Below are 19,642 nucleotides of genomic sequence, written 5' to 3' on the forward strand. Positions count from 1 at the left end.
GCGCTGCTGTGTGTGGCATGGCTCCGTGGCTGAGAGCATAGGGGCTGCCACGGGCGCTAAGCGGCTCATTTCATCAAAACACAGTTCTCACGACCGGGACAGGTGCAGGGGACCAGCCTGGTTGGGGACTATGGCTCCCAAATCAACAGCATACTGTTGAACAAGTTAATGCCCGCTCTGTGCCTCAGTTTCCTCCTCTGTAAAGCAGGGACTAGATCAAAGACAGAAAACAGATGCACCCACCACTTCTGAGGCCAAGGCAAGTATCATCAACTGGCCACATACTCTCTCTGCTGGGCCCGGATATGGCCTCAGAATCCTTCCTAACACAAGGTCCCAGGATTAGTGATTGCTAAGGGCCCTTGCTACCCTGCCTGTTTTTACTCCAGGATTCCCCTGGAGAGGGGCATCCACATGGAGGGGCAGCTTCACTGGGAAGCCGGTGGGTTTCTGGTGGCTTCTGCCTGATGGTCTCAGAGGACTTCAGAGCCATGAGGCCACATGATGCCGGCAGGGTTGTCCTGAGTTATTATCTGGCTCATGCGGTAGGGAGTCCTCAGCCAGAGCCCTTGCCTCAGGCTGCTCTGGTTTTAAAGAACAGAGAGGGGGACTGGAGGAGGCATGTCCCCTTCTCTCCCCACCTGCACATCATTACAGAGGCCCTGCAGGACCCACTGTGATGAGGCTCGGCCCCTCCACATTGTACAGCAGGGTGTTAAAAGCTCTAATCTGGGCCCTGCCACCAGCTAGCTGTGTGACCTTGGGCAAGTTACTTACCCTCTCTGTGCCAGAAGTCCTCATCCAAAAACTGTGATTGAAAATAGACCTGCCACGTGGGTAGCTGTGGGGATGCTGTGAGTGCCGGGCACTCTAGTACTTCACAAAGGATGGAAAGCTGCACCAACGCAAAGTCACCTCTCCTAGTTATCTGACGGTGTCTGTAGGTCCTTCCACACCGACATTTCAGTGTTGTTTATAGAGTGGGCAACCCACGGGAACGGGTGCCCGGGTCATCCAGCCACCCGCACTCCTTCAGAGAAGGAGCTCAGCTCTGGGAGGCATGTTTTCTTGGGGTGCTGCTCGAGTACACCGGGCCTGGGTCCCCACAGCTCCTCTGGGGCTCAACCTTTCCCAGGGGATACCTGGAAGTGCCTTAATTCAAATTCTGAAAGCCTTGTCTGGAAGCAGAAACCTTTACTAAGGTGCCACTCAACAGAAGCACCCGACACCGTGATTTTCCACGTCGAAGCAAGTTGGGGAAAAACACAACTTGGAAAACGTCAGTATTAAAAACAAAGAAACAAAAAACAGCCGCTGTAGCAGGAGCAGCTGCTTCCCTAACCAAGAAGTGAATGGTGTTGTCTCAACATGAAACCCAGGAACTCATCTCCTGCTCACAGGCTCAGATCTCCAGCACTGGGTCAAATGTGCCCCTGCTCACGAAATGAAGACACTTTTCAGGACGCTTACTGTTTGGTGATGCTGTCTAGACACCTCTGAGGCTGAAGTCTTCCCAGGAGCTGGGTGAGCACAGGAGTGGTGTCTGTACAGTCTTCTTGACAGCAGAGATGGTCAAAAAACGGAACCACTGGCTCAGTGTGAGCACTGACCACTCAGAACCGACCCCCCAGGGGGAAGCAGGGCATTTACGCTTTAGCTGCTGGGTGATTCGGAGGTGCGGGGCTGGGCAAGGCACTGGAGTGGAGGGGCTCTGACCAGTGCCTCCCAAGCCGGGCCCCACATCCTACAAATAAACGGTGCTGATGCTGAACCCAGGGGCTGAGCTCCCCCTTCCCACATCTCCCACCACCTCCTCGAGACTCACCTCCTCCAGGGGAGACCTCCCTCAGACCAGCGTCCCCGTCCTGCCCCATGCCTGTGGCCCCTGCCTGTTAGGACCCTCTAGGACATAAGGCGACCTGAGAAGTGCTGTAGGTTTAAGAGTTTTGCCTGATACCCAGCCCCACCCCAAATGCCCCCAGCCAACATCTTTCTTCTCTGTCCCATCATTGACTGCCACCCCCTCTGGCTCCCAGGTCAGCAAAGGCATTCTTCAGTCAGGGCTTTCCTCCGGCTATGCACTGAGCCCGCCTTGGCCCCTTCCCCTGGGACCCTGGGGTTGAACATCCCCAGTCTGGGAGGACGCAGGTTTCCTTCAATATTTCCTCAGGATCTCTGAAGCAAGACAGCATGGGACTCTAGCCAAGCACTGCTGGGCTGGAATCCCGGGGATTTGTCGTGTGTACCCAGGCAAGTCCCTTCCCCTCTCTGGGCCTGTTTTCCCTCCTGTACCAGGAGGGAGTGGGCAAGATGTGGCCTAGTCCCCTCTGACTCCTGGCTGGGAGGTGTCATTTGTCAGACTCATCCTCTTCAGGAAGACACTGGGACTTACTGGTTCCATGGCAAGCCAGCGTGTCAGAGCCAGCAAGGCCACCAGGGGCCACAAGGATGGCAACCTGAGGCCCCAGAGGAGTGAGCCGACAGCAGAGCCAGCCTGGGACCAGTGCTCCCAGAACCTGCCCAGCTGCTTGTTGGCCAAAAGCCAGAAACTCCGTCTGACCTCGCTGAAGCCTCTCCTGGGGCGGGGGCGGGAGCAGACTCTGAGGAAGGTCACCTGCTCTGGTGTCACCTGAGTGGCTTTAACCAGTCAGGGAAGGCAGCGCCTATGAGTCACTGGGACTTCCATGGAAACAAGGCAATCTTGGCGAGCCCAGCGGGACTCAGACAGCGAGAAAGCACTATAGCCGGGCCAGACCTCAGCTCTCTCACCTGCACCACCCCAAATGGGCTCGCAGCTCCTGCCGGACTCCTCCCGCACCCACGTGAGGACAGAAGGATGCAATGGGGGGCACGAGGCTTCCTGTCTCTCAAGTGTGGTGCCTTTGCAAGGGCTGACGGTGTCCATCCTTCCGGCGTTTGCTCACAGGAGCCGGTATTTGAATGGTTTTTCCCAGTATCTCAGCTTTTGTAGCAAAACGGGTAAGACGTGAAGACAGTGCCAGGGGACACGTGTATAGGACAAGCCCAGGTGTCAGGAGACTTGTAGGATCTGAGACCCTGTTTGTGATGAAGCTCCAGTTTCCATGACAACTGAACCGGGAGAGAAAAGCCAACCTTGGCTACTCCAACCACAGGGCAGGAAGCTGCCCCCTCTCCTGGGGCTGTCAGGTCTCTTCTGGTGAATGAAGGACACATTCCCTTGGGCCTTTCAGAAGCCCAAACCAAAGTGACATTATCAGGGGTCCATGTACCCTGTCCCAGCACCTGCTCCTCCCCCACTCCTGCCAGGAGCTGGGCTAAGGACCTGAGGCCCCGGAGGGGTCTGGCGAAAGGGACTTCACCGGGCAGGACACCATCTGTGCAACATTTATTGTACCTAAGGAAGCCCTCTGGGACCGAGGTCTCCCCACCCCACTCCCCTGGGCCACACCTTTGGGGAGAGAGCTCAGAGTCAAGTGGAGAGTTTCCCAGAGCAAAGGGGGAGGGGCACAGGGACACTCTGCAGCAAGGCTGTCTGGGAAAGACAGACTCACCCCCGAAAGCTCTCCAGCCACAGCCCAGAGGTGGCGCCAGGGTTCCCTGCTGGCCCCTGCCTTCCCCAGACCACCCCAAGTTCTGCCCTGGTCCCATCTCCTGGCCCCAGGAATGGAGCCTTCTGCCATCCCTGATGGCAGAGAAGGTTGGGGATCTCCTCGTCCATTTGAAAACAAACATGGTTCTTCTCCTACTTGACACATTCTGTCCTCTGCCCTGGGCAAAGCTCTGGCCCAGAGACCGGTGAGATCACGGCGCTACCCCCGCTGAAACGGAGGCAGCCCACAGCCTCGTCTGTCACCAGGTCCCCTTGGATTTGGGGCCACTGCTGTCCTGACACTCAGTGAAACAGTCTGAGGAACCACTCCTCCTCCACGTGCCCCGGTTACTGGGTGTTCTCATATTTCAGGTATCTAATCAGCCTGCCTGGGAGTGGCAATGTGTCCAAGAGTTTTATACGGTATTTCCCAATGGCTTTTCGAACTTGCAGCCGGCAAAGGTGAGCCAGGGGTCTTGGAGGTTCTGGAAAAAGGAGAGAGAGATGCTGATTCGCCATTTGCAACCGGCAGAGGGTTTGCATCTGTGACCCCTGGTTTGTGGGAAGTAGCCAACCCACGTAGCTGGCTAAGAGAGCGGGTGTCTGGACTACCCCCATGCTCCATAACCCCGGCCCCTGCCAACTGAAAAGACGTCACCCCGCATTCGTCTGCACAGCCCAGGGAAGTAGTAGGGCAGGTACCAAACCCATTTTACAGGTGAGGGCTTAGTGGGGATCACACCTGGGACTAGAACTGGCATTTCCTTTGTCCTGTGCCCCCTCCTCTACACACCAGCCCAGAGCCCGCCCCTCCCCACAGCCTTAGCAAATATGACCTCTTAAGTGCCCCCATGCATGGAATTCAGCTCTGGAGGGTGCAGAGAAGTCAGGGTCAAGGGGCAGGGACTGGGCAGCTTCCAGCAGGTCCCAGAATCCTACCGGGCTGCCTCCTCCAGGAGGCCCCCGGGATACCTCATTCGGTGGAGTTTTCTCACCTCGGGGGCAGGGGGAGTGGGAGAGAGAGGTAAGAGCAGGGCCTGATCCATCTAGTAATTCATTTCAGCCCTGGGAACAGGGTAGGTGTTTGCTGAATCAAAGAATGCCATTCATTCATTCAACAAACACATGCTGACCCCTTCACTGTGGCTGGCCCCGTGCTTGGGCCAGAGATGCAGGGGTACCCACTCAGGAGCTTTGGGGAAAGGCTTCCACACCAGATGGTGCATCTGAGCAGGGTCCTGATGGGTGGGTAGGAATCTGCCGGGTGAGGGAGGGAGGGAGGCAGGGCATTCCAGGCAGGGGAAGTAGCAGTGCCAAGCCAAAGAGGCCACCGCCACTCGGGGAAGATCAGGGTGCAGCAGGAATGTGCGGGGAGTGGGGGGAGGCCAGCCAGCTGCAGGGCTGTCTCACTAGCTGTCCCATCACGGCCCTGCTGACACTTCCGCTGCCCTCTGATCTCAGGACCGAGGCTGCCCTCTGGGGTGCTCAGACCCGCACTCGGCTGAATGAAGTCTGAGCTTGTGGGAAGGCAAAAGGCCACTGGGTAGGCAAAGGACACAGGGCCACCAGGGCTGGTATCCTGGCTGGCTTTGGAGTCTCTGATGTCAACGTCACAACACGCACGTGGGAAAGTGTTTCGCAGATGGAGGGTGGGCTTTAAAGTAACCGGAAGAAGTATTGGTTAAGAACTATTTGTTCTTCCTGTTAATAAATGTTTGTAGCACACTAAAGGGTTCAGCATATTTTTTTCCCATGGACACAGTTTAGTTGGAAATTACCCTTCCCAGGCAGGGCTTGAGGAGGGGACAGTGAGAGGTGGGACGACATCTAAGCAAGGACCGCTCTATTCTCTAGTGGCCTCTAGTGGCCAGTCACGGTGATGGCAACCAATTATTCATTAATTCAAGGAACGTTTGTTTATTGAGCATCTAGAGTTCGCAGTGAGTGGGCAAGTCCATCCCACCCTCCCCCCGTCCTCTGCCCCCTCCTCCTCCCCACTATCGCCAGCCCAGTAACTTTATTAAGGGCCTCAATTCAAGAGCTCCCAGGCATTTGTGCAAATGGAAAATCCTACGGCAAGTGTGGGTTCAAAGGGGCACAGGGATCAAGGAGAACCTGGCAAGTCAGAGTTGGGGCACTGGGCTGTGGGACAACTGGACAGGTAACGAGGCAGCGTCTTCACCTGGGGACAGCAGCAGCAATGGTGGGATAATAATAACTTTCTGTGGGTCAGCCTCTGTCCTACGTGATTGACAAACATTTGGTCAGAGACAGGGCTGTGCCCCCTAGCGCCAGAGAAAGCCCTGGGGCAGCTGGATTGCCTCGGGGCAGGCATCTCCTCAGTACTGGCTGCAGCACCCAGTTCAACTGGCTCTGACGCCTCACCTGCCCATAATTTCTGACAGGAATTCTTGGCCTGACTCAGCTAGGCTGCTCCATCTACACTGCACACAGCTGCTGGACCGTGGCCAAAGCCCACCTCACTGTGCCAGGTACACACCCGGCCCTGCAAACACCCCAAGCTGGCAGAGCTGGATGGGGCTGGACATTGAGCCTGCCAACCTGCTCTGTTCAGACAGGGATACTGAGGTCCAGAGGGGAGTCCTGCCCACGGTCACCCAGCAAGCCCCTGGTTCCAGAGCTCCGGGGGCCTGGCCCCTAGACCGGTGACCTGACAGCACTGGCACCACCCGGGAGCATGTTGAAATGCAGACTTTTAGGCCCCGCCCCAGACCTGCTGAGTCAGACTCTGCATTTTTAAACAAGATGCTCAGGTGCTTCGTGTGCACTTTGCAGTTTGAGATGCCCTAGTCCATAACTCCCTCCTCCACCCCACCACACTGCTTCCCAGTGGCCCATAATCCTGGGCGACTTACTCTAAAGGTCCTGATACCCGGCGGGGAGCCGGAGTTTTTGTTTAAAGCATCCTAGAGAGATTTAGTGGCGGGATGTTGGGGTCGATCAAACCTGGGTTTGAAGCCCAGCTCTGCCACTAACTAGTGGTGAGACGCTCGCCAAGTGACAGTCTGAGGGTCAGGCTCCTCACTTACAAAATGAGGAATCACGGAGCCACTGGATGTGACACGCAGCACAGAGCCTGGCACGAGAAGGTGCTCATCAAATGTCAGTAACAGTCACAGGACCCGAGTCCCGGCCTGAGTCAGGCAGGGTGAGCTGCCGGCCGCAGCAGTGACAGCCCCTACCTGCTTTCTCCTTGATGACAGCCCAGTCCTCGAAGCTGTCAATGTGCTCCTTCAGCCGGGAGCAGAGCTGCACGTTGCCCACGTAGTCCAGGAGGACGTCGATGATGGGCCCTGCCCAGCGGCTCACCTCCGGGGCAGACAGGATCTCGCAGAACTGAAAGGGAGCACACACGAGTGCTGGGACACCCAGGACCAAGGGCACTGCCTCGGCAAGCTCATCCTACAGGTGGGAACCTGCGGCCAGTGAGGGCAGGGGACACGTCTGAGGACAGACACTGGGCACGCCCAGGGTAGAATCCAGTTCTCCACATCCACACCCCTCTCTCATCAACACAGGCCTACTGCTGCCAAAAGCGGGAGGTGGGCAACTTGGGCAAGTCACATCACCTCCCTAAGCCTCAACGTCCTTGTCTAGAAAATGGGTATATGACACCAACTTCAAGGGTTTTTTTTTTTATGAGAATTAAGGTAATATAAACATAAACTTCTCTGCACACAGAGGATAGCCCATAAGTGATGGCCATTAGCCATTGTTAATATCTCCAAGAGGAGGGTGTTTCTAATTTCCTTTTCATTTTACATTCTGGCTTATTTAAGTCATCACCATGGACAGGTCTTGCCGCTGGGGTCACTGACTTTCTGCACCTCACCTGACCTTGTACCAGCCTGCTCTCACCTCCACCCGGATCCTGGTCAATCAACCTCATATTCAAGGTGTAGGTTTGCTGGGGGCGATGAACCCCTCAGTTTTGCAGTGTTCCTCACCAATCCCCTGCTCCACTGTTCCTTCCCCCAAAACTGCAGACCAAAGAAAGGACTTAATCGCTCACGTGAACCACTAAGTTCTGCTGCCTCTAAAGCATGCTAACACCGGGTTCTGCTGCCTCCGAAGAGCGCTAAATACTAGCTTACACTCCCTCCAAAGTGCACTGACCGTGAGTTCACGCTGCCTCCAAATCCTGCTAACCATCGCCTTCTGCTGCCTCCCTAGTGTACTGCGCCCCGCCTCCGGTGCACACAGCCTCGGGATCGAGTGAACCACTAGTCCCCCCAGCCTCCGGAGCGCACTGGCCCTGGCCGCACTCCCCCAGACGCGCCTTCCTACCTGGACCACGCCTGGCGCCTTGTTCGAGCCGGGCGCGTTGTTGAACCTGTTGGAGGACGACGGGGCGGGCGGGTGCGGGCCGTTGCCGTACAGGCACGAGAAGCAGGGCTCGCCGTTGCAGCCGAGGTCCATGAGGAACTTGAGCAGCGACAGGCACTTCATGGAGAACATGATGGTGGCGGGGAAGGCGGTGGGGTGCGTGGCGATGTAGGCGTCGATGTTGGCGCCGTGGTCCAGCAGCAGCTGCATGGTGCGCAGGCAGCCGTGGCGGATGGCCACCAGCAGGGGGTTGATGACGTCGCGGTTGGGGTCGGCGCCGGCGAGCAGCAGCAGCTCTGTGGCGTACACGTTGTTGTTGACCACCGCGAAGTACAGCGCTGAGCTGCGCCGGTCCTCGTAGAGGCGCGCGCGCTCGGGCGCCAGGGGCGCGTTCACGTCGAAGCGCGCGCTCAGCAGAGCTTCGAGCACCTCGTCGTTGTTGCGCTCGGCGGCCAGGTGCAGCGGGCTGATGCCGCTACGGCGCACGCGCGTGCGGCTGGTCACCGGCAGCAACATCTGCACGATCCTGCGGGCGGGGCGGGCACGCGCGGGTCACGGGGCGGCCCGCACCTCTGGGCCGGACCCGCACCCGGGGGGAGCGGAGGGGCCAGGCTCGGCCGCTCGCAACCACTGAGTGAGGAGGCACGGACCCACCAGCAGGGGGCGCCGCGGAGACAGCCGTTCTCACAATTACCACTTGGGGGAGACTGGGTCTGCTTTACAGATAAGGAAACTTGAGGCTCAGAGAGCTTCCACCACCTTATCAAAATCACAGAGCCAGTAATGAGTGGAGCTGGGCTTCAAACCCACAACGCTTAGCCTCCAAAGTCTGAGTCCTTAAAAACCTCAGCCAGACTGGCCTGTGGTTTCAAGAATCTCTTGCCGACTTATTTCAGGCTAAGGAGTGTTGCCCATTCCCAGCTCAATTATCTGAAGGAATCGATTAGAAGGCCCCCAAACCTAATGACTGTCTGGGCTACTATCTTCAGGAGGCAGTAGAGCCACATCGTGAAGCATGGAGCTAGACCCTGCCCTGCCTAGGTAGGCTGGGGGTGTGGGTAGGCGTGGGCGGGCAGGGACAGCCATATCCAAGGGCTCACTATGTGCCAGGAGACATCCAAAGGCTTTACAAACACTATTCGGTTTAATCTTTACAACACCCCATAAAGTATGTCTCGTCATTCCCTTTTATCCAGATGAGAAAACTCAATGCTCAGAGCGGTTAGGGGGCTTGCCCAGGCCATACATCGGGAGACAAAAACCAGGATTTGTACCCTCCTCTGACTCCAGGGCTGAGCTGTCCTGCATCTCTGTCTTGCTGCCCTGAGGCCTTGGTGGAGCCACCAGGTCCTGGGGGACAGGAGGGGACAAGTCTGTCTGGCCCCAGCCACTCCTGCCCCAGACCCCAGTTAGTCCTCAGTGACCATGAGGTCGCCTCCCTGGTCCTGGGAGTCTCAAAGCCTCTTCCCCTGAAGGCTGACTCTAGCCTCTCCCCGGCTCTCTGCCCTGCCTGTGGCTTGGAGAGGGCTGATCAGCTGCGGTTGAGGCTGGAGATCGCTGCCAGCCCTGACTCTGCTCTCTTCTGGTGAATCAGGGACTATTGGCAGCCCTTAACCTACGCTAATCTGTTACATCCTCCCAACAGCCCTATGAGATGTGTACTAGCATTAACCTCATTTACAGATGAGGAAAGAGAAGCCCAGGGACACACAGCCAGTAGGTGATGGAGCCAGGATTTGAACCCAGCTAGTCTGATTCCCCCTAGAGTGAGGAGCGCACTCTTAACCACTCCTCTTCTTCTTGTGTGGCAGTCAGGAGACAGCTGCTATGTCACAGGGTTTTACATTCTTCACAACACATTACTTGCCTGCCCCATTTTATCTTCACTGCAGGCTGTGGAGGTAGCCAGAGTGGGTCTGTGGCCTTCTTTGTAACAGGCGGGGCTCAGAGGGATGAAGTGACTGATCAAGGGCCATAAAGCAGTTCTAGGGCTTGACCCCAGGAATCCTGACCCCTTGTATTTGCTGTCTTCCCCTAGACCCCTGCCACCTGCCAAGCTCTTGCCACTGACGTGATCACAGACCCTAACCCACACATTCCCGGCTGACAGGTGACCTTGTGTGGGCTCCAAGGAAGTGGCCATGGCAGGGCAAGCAGGTGCCACCAGGCCCATTCCCGCACCTCTTTGCCTCCTGGCTCTTGGGCTCCTGGGGCTTCTGCCTTCTTAGAAATGTGATGCCAGGGACCTCCCGTTAGGATCTCAGTGGAAAGTATTATTATGGTTAGTGACGCTGTGTTTGCTTAAAATCTGCCTCTCAAACCTCAAAAGGAAATTCACACACCCAGGGGGGCTAATTGCCTCCTAATTTCTATTTGTGCAGGCTCAGGAGGCCTGACCTCGCTCTGTTGAGGTGCTGGTCAAAGGCGGGGGCCGGGGCCTCAGCCTGGACCACAGCCATCACCAACAAATGCTCCCTAACAGCCGTAACATGCCCAAGCACGGGAAAAACAGCGAAAGGGACTGCCTGGGGCCACTGGCCAGATGGGCTGGTATCTCTGGCAGGTCACAGCTGGTCTCCACCGGTCCTTTGCCGAACCAAGGGAAAATGGCAGAAATGTGGGAACGTGACTGGACGTTGCCTAGAGTCCCAGAAAATAACACAATGAAGTTATCTAATTGTTGTGCGCTTCTGGAGGACCTGGCCAAGCTAAGAGTAAATGTAATGCTGGGCGGGGTCTGGAGATCAGTGTGTCCAGCCTCCCATTTTACAGAGGGTGAAACTGAGACCCGGGTGTGGGGTGGGAGGTGGAGGTTGGACTGGAGGTGGATGGCAAAGCCAGGGCAGAATGCAGGCGTCAGAATGCCCAAAGCCAGGCCTTTCCATGATGCCCCAGTCTCCCTAGGCCTGGGGAGTGTTGGTCGCCCCACTGCATGTCATCACTTCTCTCCCACAGCCCAGCTGGTGGGAGGAGGGCAGGAGGACGAGGGGGAGACCCCACAGGACAGACTGGGACGTTCCCATTTCCCCCACGGGCAGGTCCTGGGACCACAGGTACTCAAAATGCACCTTAAGAAGAGAACAAATGTACCCATTGCCTGGCAGAAACTTTGGTGTCTGGGAGGCCTAGTTCCCTGTCCCTCTCTTCTCCTTTCCCCAGCACGGAGGCTGCACCCACCAGCTCAGCCTCCTGGGTCACCAGGTCACGGTGGAGTGACCTCTGCCAGCATTCAGCATAAATTTGACCACGGACTTGACTTTCACGAGGGAGCCAGCTGCCCACAAATGGCTCTCCTCCCAATACCACTGGTAGCACTGTGTCAACCTGGCAGTGTGAGTGTGTGTGTGTGTGTGTGTGTGTGTGTGTGTGTGTTGAGGGAGGATTACCTCTTTTCTGAGCCCTTATGGCTCCAGCAAAGGCTCCACCAGTGGAGAATCTGCCTGAGGGTGTTCCCGAGGGCACAGTGGGACTCCTGCCCACGGGGGATCCCTCTGGGGGAAAGTCTGCAGCTCTTCCCCTGGGAGCTGGAGCAGAGGAGCAGGTCCTCCACGAAGGAGGAAAAACAGGCCCACTGCCACTCTGTGCCACCTGCTGGATGAACAAGCAAGCCTAGGGGTCTCTGGGTCCTCGGAGAGAGAATGGAGCTTGCTGAGGACGCAAACTGCGTGCTCTCAATCCCTGTGCAACTCAGAATCCCTGAGGGAATGATGAAAATGCAGGTTCCTGGGCCCTGTCATTCAGGGCCCAATTCAGCAGGTCTGGGGAGGGGCCCCGGAATCTGAGGTGGGTGATCTATGCATCACGCCTTGAGAAACTTTGCTGCAAACCTTCATTTTCCTCCAGAAGGTACAAGCAGTAAACCAGTTTCTGGAGTGGATGGGGTTAGAGAAAGGGGCCTGTCCTCTTATTTTCTGGGAGGACTTGAGCGCTGAGCCTCAGTTTCCCTTTTAATTAACGGGCATGCTAACTTGCTTATGAATGTGTTGAAAAATGCATTTTAATTTAATGTATTAAATGTTCTCTATTCTGCCTTTCCCAGAAAGAGTTTTAAGTGGCTTGCAAAGGTAATATAAATTAGAAGTAAAAGAGAAAGGATATTTAAAAATTAGGGAAGGCCCAAAATACAAGTCAGTATTATATGTCAGCCACAAACTACACATTGGTTCTCCCCTGGGATGCCTGGTAAAAGCACCTGAGGGCTTTTAGAAATCCTGCAGCCCTAGCCCCAACCCAGATTGCTTACAGCGATATCTCTGAGAGTGGTGCCCAAGCCTCAGGGTTTTAAGAGTTCCCCAGGGTTCCAGTGTGTAGCCAAGGTTGAGAACCAGTGGTTTCAGTGCTATTCTAAATTCAGTTTAAAGGGATTCTGCGCCATCTGCTCTTGTCTAATACTACTTCTTAATAAGTCTATCTTTGGTGCTGAGTTTTAATCTCATAAGGTGTCTTTGCTAAACTGGAAATGAAAAATAAGAAAAAGTGTGTCTTGGGGCTTCCCTGGTGGCGCAGTGGCTAAGAATCCACCTGCCAATGCAGGGGACACAGGTTCGAGCCCTGGTCCGGGAAGATCCCACATGCCGCGGAGTAACTAAGCCCATGCGCCACAACTACTGAGCCTATGTGCCACAACTACTGACCCCGTGCGCCTGGAGCCCGTGCTCCGCAACAAGAGAGGCCACCGCAACAAAGAGTAACCCCTGCTCGCCACAACTAGAGAAAGCCCGTGTGCAGCAATGAAGACCCAATGCAGCCAAAAATAAAAAAAGATAAATAAATTTATAAAAAAAGAAAGAAAGAAAGAAGAAGTGTGTCTTGGAGGTGCCTAAGACTTTGGGGTCTTGGGGTCTCCTTTCTCAGCCACGCCCAAATGTCACGCCCTCCAGTTAAAATTGCTGAAGGCACCATCTGGCGAGCACCGAACCCAGATGCTGGAGCCGCTTTCCATGCTACGGACAGGCAGGGCGTCCTGGCAGGTGGTGAGTGCGGAAGGCCTAGGGAGGTTCACATCAGACCCCCAAGCAGCCAAGGGAGGACAGCGTGAGAGGGCCACATGCCACGTGCCCGGAGAGTGAGTGCGGCACTTGGGGCTTGCCTGGCCGCGGGCCCTGCCAGGTGGCAGGAGCTGCTGGGAGTCGGCTTTACTCCTTTGTAGGGCAGCCGTCAAAAGGTGGCCTGGCCCCCTCAGTCTTGGGGTCGAGAGGGAACTGAGGTCTGAGAATGGAGGGTGAATAACCAGGGAAATGGCTTTGGGAGTCAGCACGAGTCCAAAGCGGGAGACTCTGGGAGAGCATAAGCCATTCACATTGGTGGTTCCAGAGAGGCCCAGCCTTTCTCCCTGGCCATCCTTAGCCACACCCAGTGCTCTCTCAAACTCCCCACCAGCTGGGGCCAGACTGCTGACATCTAGTTCCACCTGAAGGCACTGGGCGTGACTGGAGGATGCCAAGTGACAGTCCCAGCTCGGCCACTCTCTGGCAAGCCACTTCCCATCTCTGTCCTCTGGCCTCTCCTCTGCAAAATCAGGCTTGGATTAGATCAATGGTCCCCCCCTGCCCCCAGAGGTCTGGCTGGGCTGTTTCTGGTTGACTCAGAGCTTTTCAGTGGTAGAGACTTGGGCTCCTTCTCTCCTGGAGATTCTGGTTCCGTGTGTCTGGGATGTGCCATTTAAAAAATAGCCCAGAGTGACTGCGCTGTACAGGCAAGTATGGGGAGCCAGTGAACCAGGAGATTTCAAGGTCAGCCCTTCTGTCTCTTTCCCTCGGGATCTCTCTGGAGTCAGGTTAAGAGAATCCCTGTGTGTTGACTGATGCTGGATCTTTCTGGAGATGAAGAGCAAGATGCTATCTTGCCCACCACCCCTGCCTGACTGAAGTTGCTTTCATCCCTTCATTGGCTTCACTGAAAAGTTATGGAATGTACCCTCCCTACATAAGAGAGAACGCAGACCCAGTGAGCACCTACTGTGTGCCAGGTGCTCTGCTGAGGGCTTTATTTCCATTCTATAGCCGCGTATATCCATTTCACTAGTCCCCGCAACAGCCCCTAAGGCAGTGCCACCTACCTCCCATTTTACACAAGAGGGAATTGAGGCTCAGAAATGTTAAGCAAGCTCCCCAGGGCCTCAGGAGGCATTCAAACCCAGATATGTCTGCCTCACGGCCGGCTACTTGGTCCAGAGAAGGCAGGGTCTACCCTGTGCATGTATGGGGCGTGGAGCGGGGAGGGCATCCTTGGTTGGTCATTTGTGCGGGTACCTACAGAGCAGGGCCTGGGGCCCCTGAGGGTCAGCTCTGTCTCCTTGTGTCTCCACTCCATTCTCCAGGATGTCACTCTCACCCCCACTTCCCTCTGCCTTAGTGGAGACCACCCACACTCTCCAGCACGCAGGATCTTCTCCCTGCTGAGGACAGGGCTGCATTTCCCAAAGTGTGTCATCTGGGGTACATGAGATGGGATTTTAGGTGAGAAGGTTTTTTTATTAATTGTAACTTGATAATTTTAACAATTTAATAGTGTGATAAATGTTCCCTTTTGAAAATAAATTCATTTAAAATAATAACGTCTTGAAAGGAAAATACTAAGATGTGAGGGGACAGATATCTAAAATCAGGAAGAATGTCTGTGAATGCTCAAAGTTTGGGGAACACTGGTCGAATGGAAATTACTGGGCCCTGTGCACCCTCCATGGGCAGCTAGAGTTCTACCTCCTAGGCGAGTCTTCCCTGACCCTCCAGCTAGTGGTGGTGCAGGTGGAGGTTTAACAACTTGCTCTCTGGGGGGAGGAGGGGCCTCTGATTTCTAACAATCATTAATTTCCATGGTGTAAATACTCTTACCATGGCCATTTTCAGACTACCAATGTGATCAATCAGCTCACAGGAGCTGTACAAGCCAGCTCTAGCACTCCTCTGCTTCCAGCCCATGCTAGTCTCTAGGACCACCACGGACCTCAGCTCTTCATGCTCTTTCATTTGTCATGAATTTGTGTGTGTGTGTGTGTGTGTGTGTGTGTGTGTGTGTGTGTGTGTGCATGCGCACGCGTGCACCTTCCATCCCACCAGATTGCTCCCTGAAAACTTAAGCTTCTCTCATCTCACTCAAAGTACCTAGCACATAGTAAGTGCTTAAGAAAAACTAGCTAGTATCAATGGTACTATTTGTATTATTGTAGGTATCCCCTGTATGCCTGCTAACTGCCTAAGTGGTTATCTTTGCATCCCCAACAGAAATATCCACTAGTCCAGACTCATATCTGGCTTTCTGTGTGGAATCCAGTAGATGTGACGTTTGGAACAGGTGAGTTCCTGTCATTTGCAAGCTGAGTGACCTTGGGCAAGTCGCTCACCCTCTCTGTCTTAGCTTCCTCATTTGAGAAAAAATGAAGATAATCGTATCTACCTCAGTAGATCTGTTAAAAGAATTATGAAAAGTACAATTGTTAAAAGAATTAAACACATTTCTAATGTAAGGTGCTGGAAAGTGCCACATAGGTGTTGGCTATTATTATTGTTCCTGCTGTTGTAAGCATTCACTCTAGCTTGCTGACTGCTGAGGGGTCTTCCTCTTTTCCACCTAAAATGTGGCCTGGGCTCTGACCTCTCCTGGGCCTCCCTACCCCCGTGGGCAGGGCATTCAGAGGAATGGGTGGGGCGGGGGAGGAGCCTCAGGGGGCGGGGGCGGGGCCTGGGCTGACCTGTAGTTGCCCTTCTTGGAAGCGATGTGCAGCGGGAGTATGCCATCCTTGTTGGCCTTGTTGGCGTCGGCACCCTGCGACAGCAGGAACTCCACCACCTTCTCGTGCTCGTTCTTGCAGGCCTCGTAGAGGGCAGATGCGTGGTCGCTGGCCTGTGTGTTGATCTCAGCACCTGGCAAAGGAGAGGCGGATGGGTGAGTGATTAGGGCGGTCACTGTCCTTGATGTAACGCCCACCTCGGGCTGGCTGCTGCTGCCCTAACCACTGTGATACATTGGATCACCCAGAGGACCTCCAGCTCCTTTCTGCTACCTTGAGACCCGCTGTCTGCCATCCTGAGCTGCGACAACGATGCCGGGATTTACTGAGCGCTTGCTCTGTGCCAGACGCTGTGCCTTACCTATGCTATCTCTTTGAGTCCACAACATATTGTAACCCCATGCAATCAGTAACAACTTTATCTCCATGTCACAGACAAGGACGATGAAGCACAGAGAACCTCTGCAACTGGCCCCAGAACCCCCAGCCCATAAGGGAAGAGCCAAAACTTGAACCCCGATGATCCGATGGCAGAAGCCTTGACAGATGGTCAGATGGCAGAGACCATGCTCTCAACACTCATTCCACCTAAAAGGATCCAGGTCCTGCCCTGAGGAAGGTCCTCACAGCTCTAGGAGGGCACAGAGCCTCCTCGTAAAGAAAACCCTAATAATTTTATTCATTGGGATTTGCTCTTCCCTGCCTTCCATTTCAAGGAATAAGAGAGGAATTACTTCTTGTCTCCTCTGGAGGGAACACTACGCCGTGCTGCGGGAGGGAGGAGTCCAGCCTGGTGACAGAGTCTCCCGTGAGCCCAGTCCCCTACGCCTTCTCCGTCTCCTGGTGGTGATGGAGAGAATGCAGGGGTTTCTCTGCAAAGAGCGGTGCAGCCTGTTCCCAGTCCCTCCCTATTCCGGAAGGAAATAGAACTGAGACGGCAGTGAAATGTCAGTAAGGGCTGAAATCAAGAGCATCTGTTAACCACAGATCCCCTCTCTCTGGGCATCCAGCTTATCACAAGCTTTCTTGTAATTTAAAATTTTTGATGACTGATTTCTGGTCTAGAGGAAAGAGCACAGGCTTTCATGCCAGACAAGAACCAGTTGAAGTTTCTGTTTCATGCTTTACAAGCTCTGTGGCCTTGGGCAGCCTTTAGGAGCCTCAGTTTTCTCATCTGTTGACCAGGAATAATAGTACCTACTCAACTGCAAGGAGTAAATAAGGCAATGTAAGCAAATACCCGCTATAGACTGAAACACTCATGTCCCCTGAAAACTCTTACGAAACGTAATCCCCGGTGTGATGCTATTAGAAGGGGGAGCCTTTGGGGGGTGATTAGGTTATGAGGGTGGAGCCCTCATGAATGGGATTAGTGCCGTAATAAAAGAGACCACAGAGAACTCCCTCACCCCTCCACCATGTGAGGACACAGAGAGAAGATGGCTGCCTAGGAAGTTGGGACAGGCTCTCATGGGACACTGAATCCACCTTGATCTTGGACTTCCCAGACTCCAAAACTGTGAGAAATAAACCTTGGTTGTCCATAAGCCACCCAGTCTGTGGTATTCTGTGAACTAAGACAACCTCCCCACCAGGTGGCTGGCACAGAGGGGCTGCTCAGCAAATGCGAGTTCTCCAGGATGGAGGGGCCGGGGCGCTGAGGCTGGTTCTGCCTCCACCCCGAGGGAGACTTGGCCAGCGGCTCAGACACTGCCAAGCTCTCAGAGTCAGGCTCCATGGAAGCCTGGACCCCGCCGGCCTCCGGCAAAGCCGCCTGCTCACACAAGAAAAATATTTGCATTTGCAAATGGACTCAGCCCACAACGGGAACAGACCCTGACTCAGGGCTTCAGCGGGAGAGCTGGGCAGATGTTGTTTAGCGTTAGCCAGTTCCCCTCGCCTGTCCGCTGAGCACCCTGCCCTTTGCCCAGCCTCCTTTCCTGGCTCCCAGGACCCTCCCTCAGGCTGGTCAGCCCAGATATGTCCCCGGCGGCAAGGAACTGCCCTGGGTCTGTTTTCCCAACTGCTCGGGCACGTGCTGAGTAGGTGGTTGCTTATCCAGGCCAAGCCCCAGGATGGAAATTCTCGAGGCCTGGGGCGGGGTGGCGGGGTGTGAAGAGCATGCAGTTTGGAGTCAGATGGACGCAGTCAGAGTCCAGGCTCTGACTGTGACCAATCATTTAACCTCTGCGAGCCTCGGTCTCCTCATCTACAAAACGGCATGAGGACACTCCCTACCTCTTAGGGCTGTGGAGGGAACCCCACTGGCTTCTTGTGCTCATGCTTTAGTGCAGTGCCCGGCACACAGTGGGTCCTCAACAAATGATTCCAGCTCAGCCCCAGCGTCTGACTTACCTCTGGGTTCTCTGTTGCTCAAGTGGAAGGGTCACTTCCCACGGAGAGAGAAAGGAAATCAAAAGTGTTCTTGGGGTAGATCAGAATATAATACTCTTTAACCAAAAGAATGTCTGCCAAAGTCTTGGAGTCTTCTGTTACTGGGACATGATATTTCAGGCAATATTATTTTATTTTGTCCCATTAAGTGAACAAAGATTTTTCAGAGGCAAGGAGTGCAAAGACCAGGGTTCAATTCCCAGTTCTAATTTTCCGTGAGACCTTGGACGAATCATTTTCCTATTCTGGTCCTTGGTTTCATCACCTATAAAGTGAGGAGGTGACCTAAATGTTGTCTGAAGTTCCTTCTGGCCATGATAGAAGAGAAGTGGTTAGGGTGTCGGGAGACTAAGATTCTGGCTAGTTCTATCACTAATTTGCTACGTGATTATAGATAGATAAGTCCCTTCCTCTTTCTGGGCCTCAGATTCTTCATTTGTAAAATGAGGTTGTTGGGCTAGGTTAGAGGTGGCTAATATACAGCACGTGTGCCACCCCACTCCAAGTTTGTGCCTAATTGCAGGGATCACTTGTGGAGCTCAACACATTTCCGGCTGAGCCTAGACACAGCCTCAGAATCCTTCTCAACACAGTACTCCCGGAAGATAGCATCACTCAGTCAGAGTATATCCATAGAGGACCCCTAAACTTGCCTTCCCTTAGAGTTTGTCTCTGAGGTCCTTCCCAGCTGTGCCCCTTGGGAACTCCATGACCCAGGGACCCTAGCACTCACCGTGTTTGGTCAGGAACCTCAGTGCCTCCAGCTGCCCACTCTGGGCGGCCACGAACAAGGGGGTGATGCCATAGGCATTCTTGGCTTCCACCTTAGCACCTCTGCTCACCAGGATCTCCATGACCTCCAGGTCATTGCGAGCAACAGACTCGTGCAGAGCCGTCCAGCCTCGGTTACAGCGGTGGTTCGTGTCTGCGTTGTACTGCACCAGAATCCTCACCGCCTCCACGTTCTTGCGCTCACAGGCTGTGCCCAGGGAGAAGCAAGATGGTCAGCAGGGCCCCGGCAGGAGCTGGCCAGCCAGGACTTCATTCATTCGTTTGTCCGTCTACCCATTCACTCATCAGCCATAAGTGGATTCACTCAACAAATATCTACTGGATCTGCACTAAGTTTCAGTCTCTGCATAAGCCACTAAAAGTCATAGTAATACGAATCAGAATTAATATTTGCTGATATGTACCTGACACTGGTTATGTGCCAGGCACTCTATTCTAAGCACTTCTCATAATTAACTAATTTAGTTCTCCCAACCACCCTTAAAGGATGTAGTGTTATTCCCTTTCACAGATGAGAGAAGTGAGGCACAGAGAAGTTAAGTGACTTGCCCAAGGTCACACAGATAGTAAGTGGCAGAACTGGGATTCAAATCCAGGTAGTCCGTTCTGGAATCTCTGTCCCCTGGAAGGTTCCGGAATGCCCCTACCTCATCTCCCTTTCCAGTGTTACCTGCTTCGGTCCTCCACGAGCCAGAAGGGGAGGAGGAGGGCAGTGCCATCGTCCTGATCAAAACACTTCCTCAAAAGCTACTCACTTAATTTGGGCTAAAATCTATCTTCTGAGTCTGCTCAAACGTCCCGTATAAGCC

At 54.4% G+C, this 19,642-nt stretch overlaps 1 protein-coding gene across 1 annotated transcript in view; it reads right to left on the minus strand.

Annotated features, from left to right (window-relative positions):
* Window positions 1–3,353: 3,353 nt before the first annotated feature.
* Window positions 3,354–19,642, minus strand: part of ASB2 (ankyrin repeat and SOCS box containing 2) — a 41,300-nt gene continuing 25,011 nt past the window's right edge. The window contains exons 6-10 of the mRNA XM_029236311.1: window positions 18,775–19,020; window positions 15,609–15,780; window positions 7,880–8,444; window positions 6,775–6,928; window positions 3,354–4,056 (exon numbers count right to left, since the gene is read on the minus strand). Coding sequence (XP_029092144.1) covers window positions 3,920–4,056; window positions 6,775–6,928; window positions 7,880–8,444; window positions 15,609–15,780; window positions 18,775–19,020 — 1,274 coding nt within the window. The 3' untranslated portion in view covers window positions 3,354–3,919. The remainder of the gene's footprint in view (window positions 4,057–6,774; window positions 6,929–7,879; window positions 8,445–15,608; window positions 15,781–18,774; window positions 19,021–19,642) is intronic.

Source organism: Monodon monoceros, unplaced genomic scaffold (genome assembly GCF_005190385.1).
Source record: "Monodon monoceros isolate NGI ecotype Baffin Bay Population unplaced genomic scaffold, NGI_Narwhal_1 Super_Scaffold_21, whole genome shotgun sequence".
Classification (NCBI taxonomy): Eukaryota; Metazoa; Chordata; class Mammalia; order Artiodactyla; family Monodontidae; genus Monodon; species Monodon monoceros.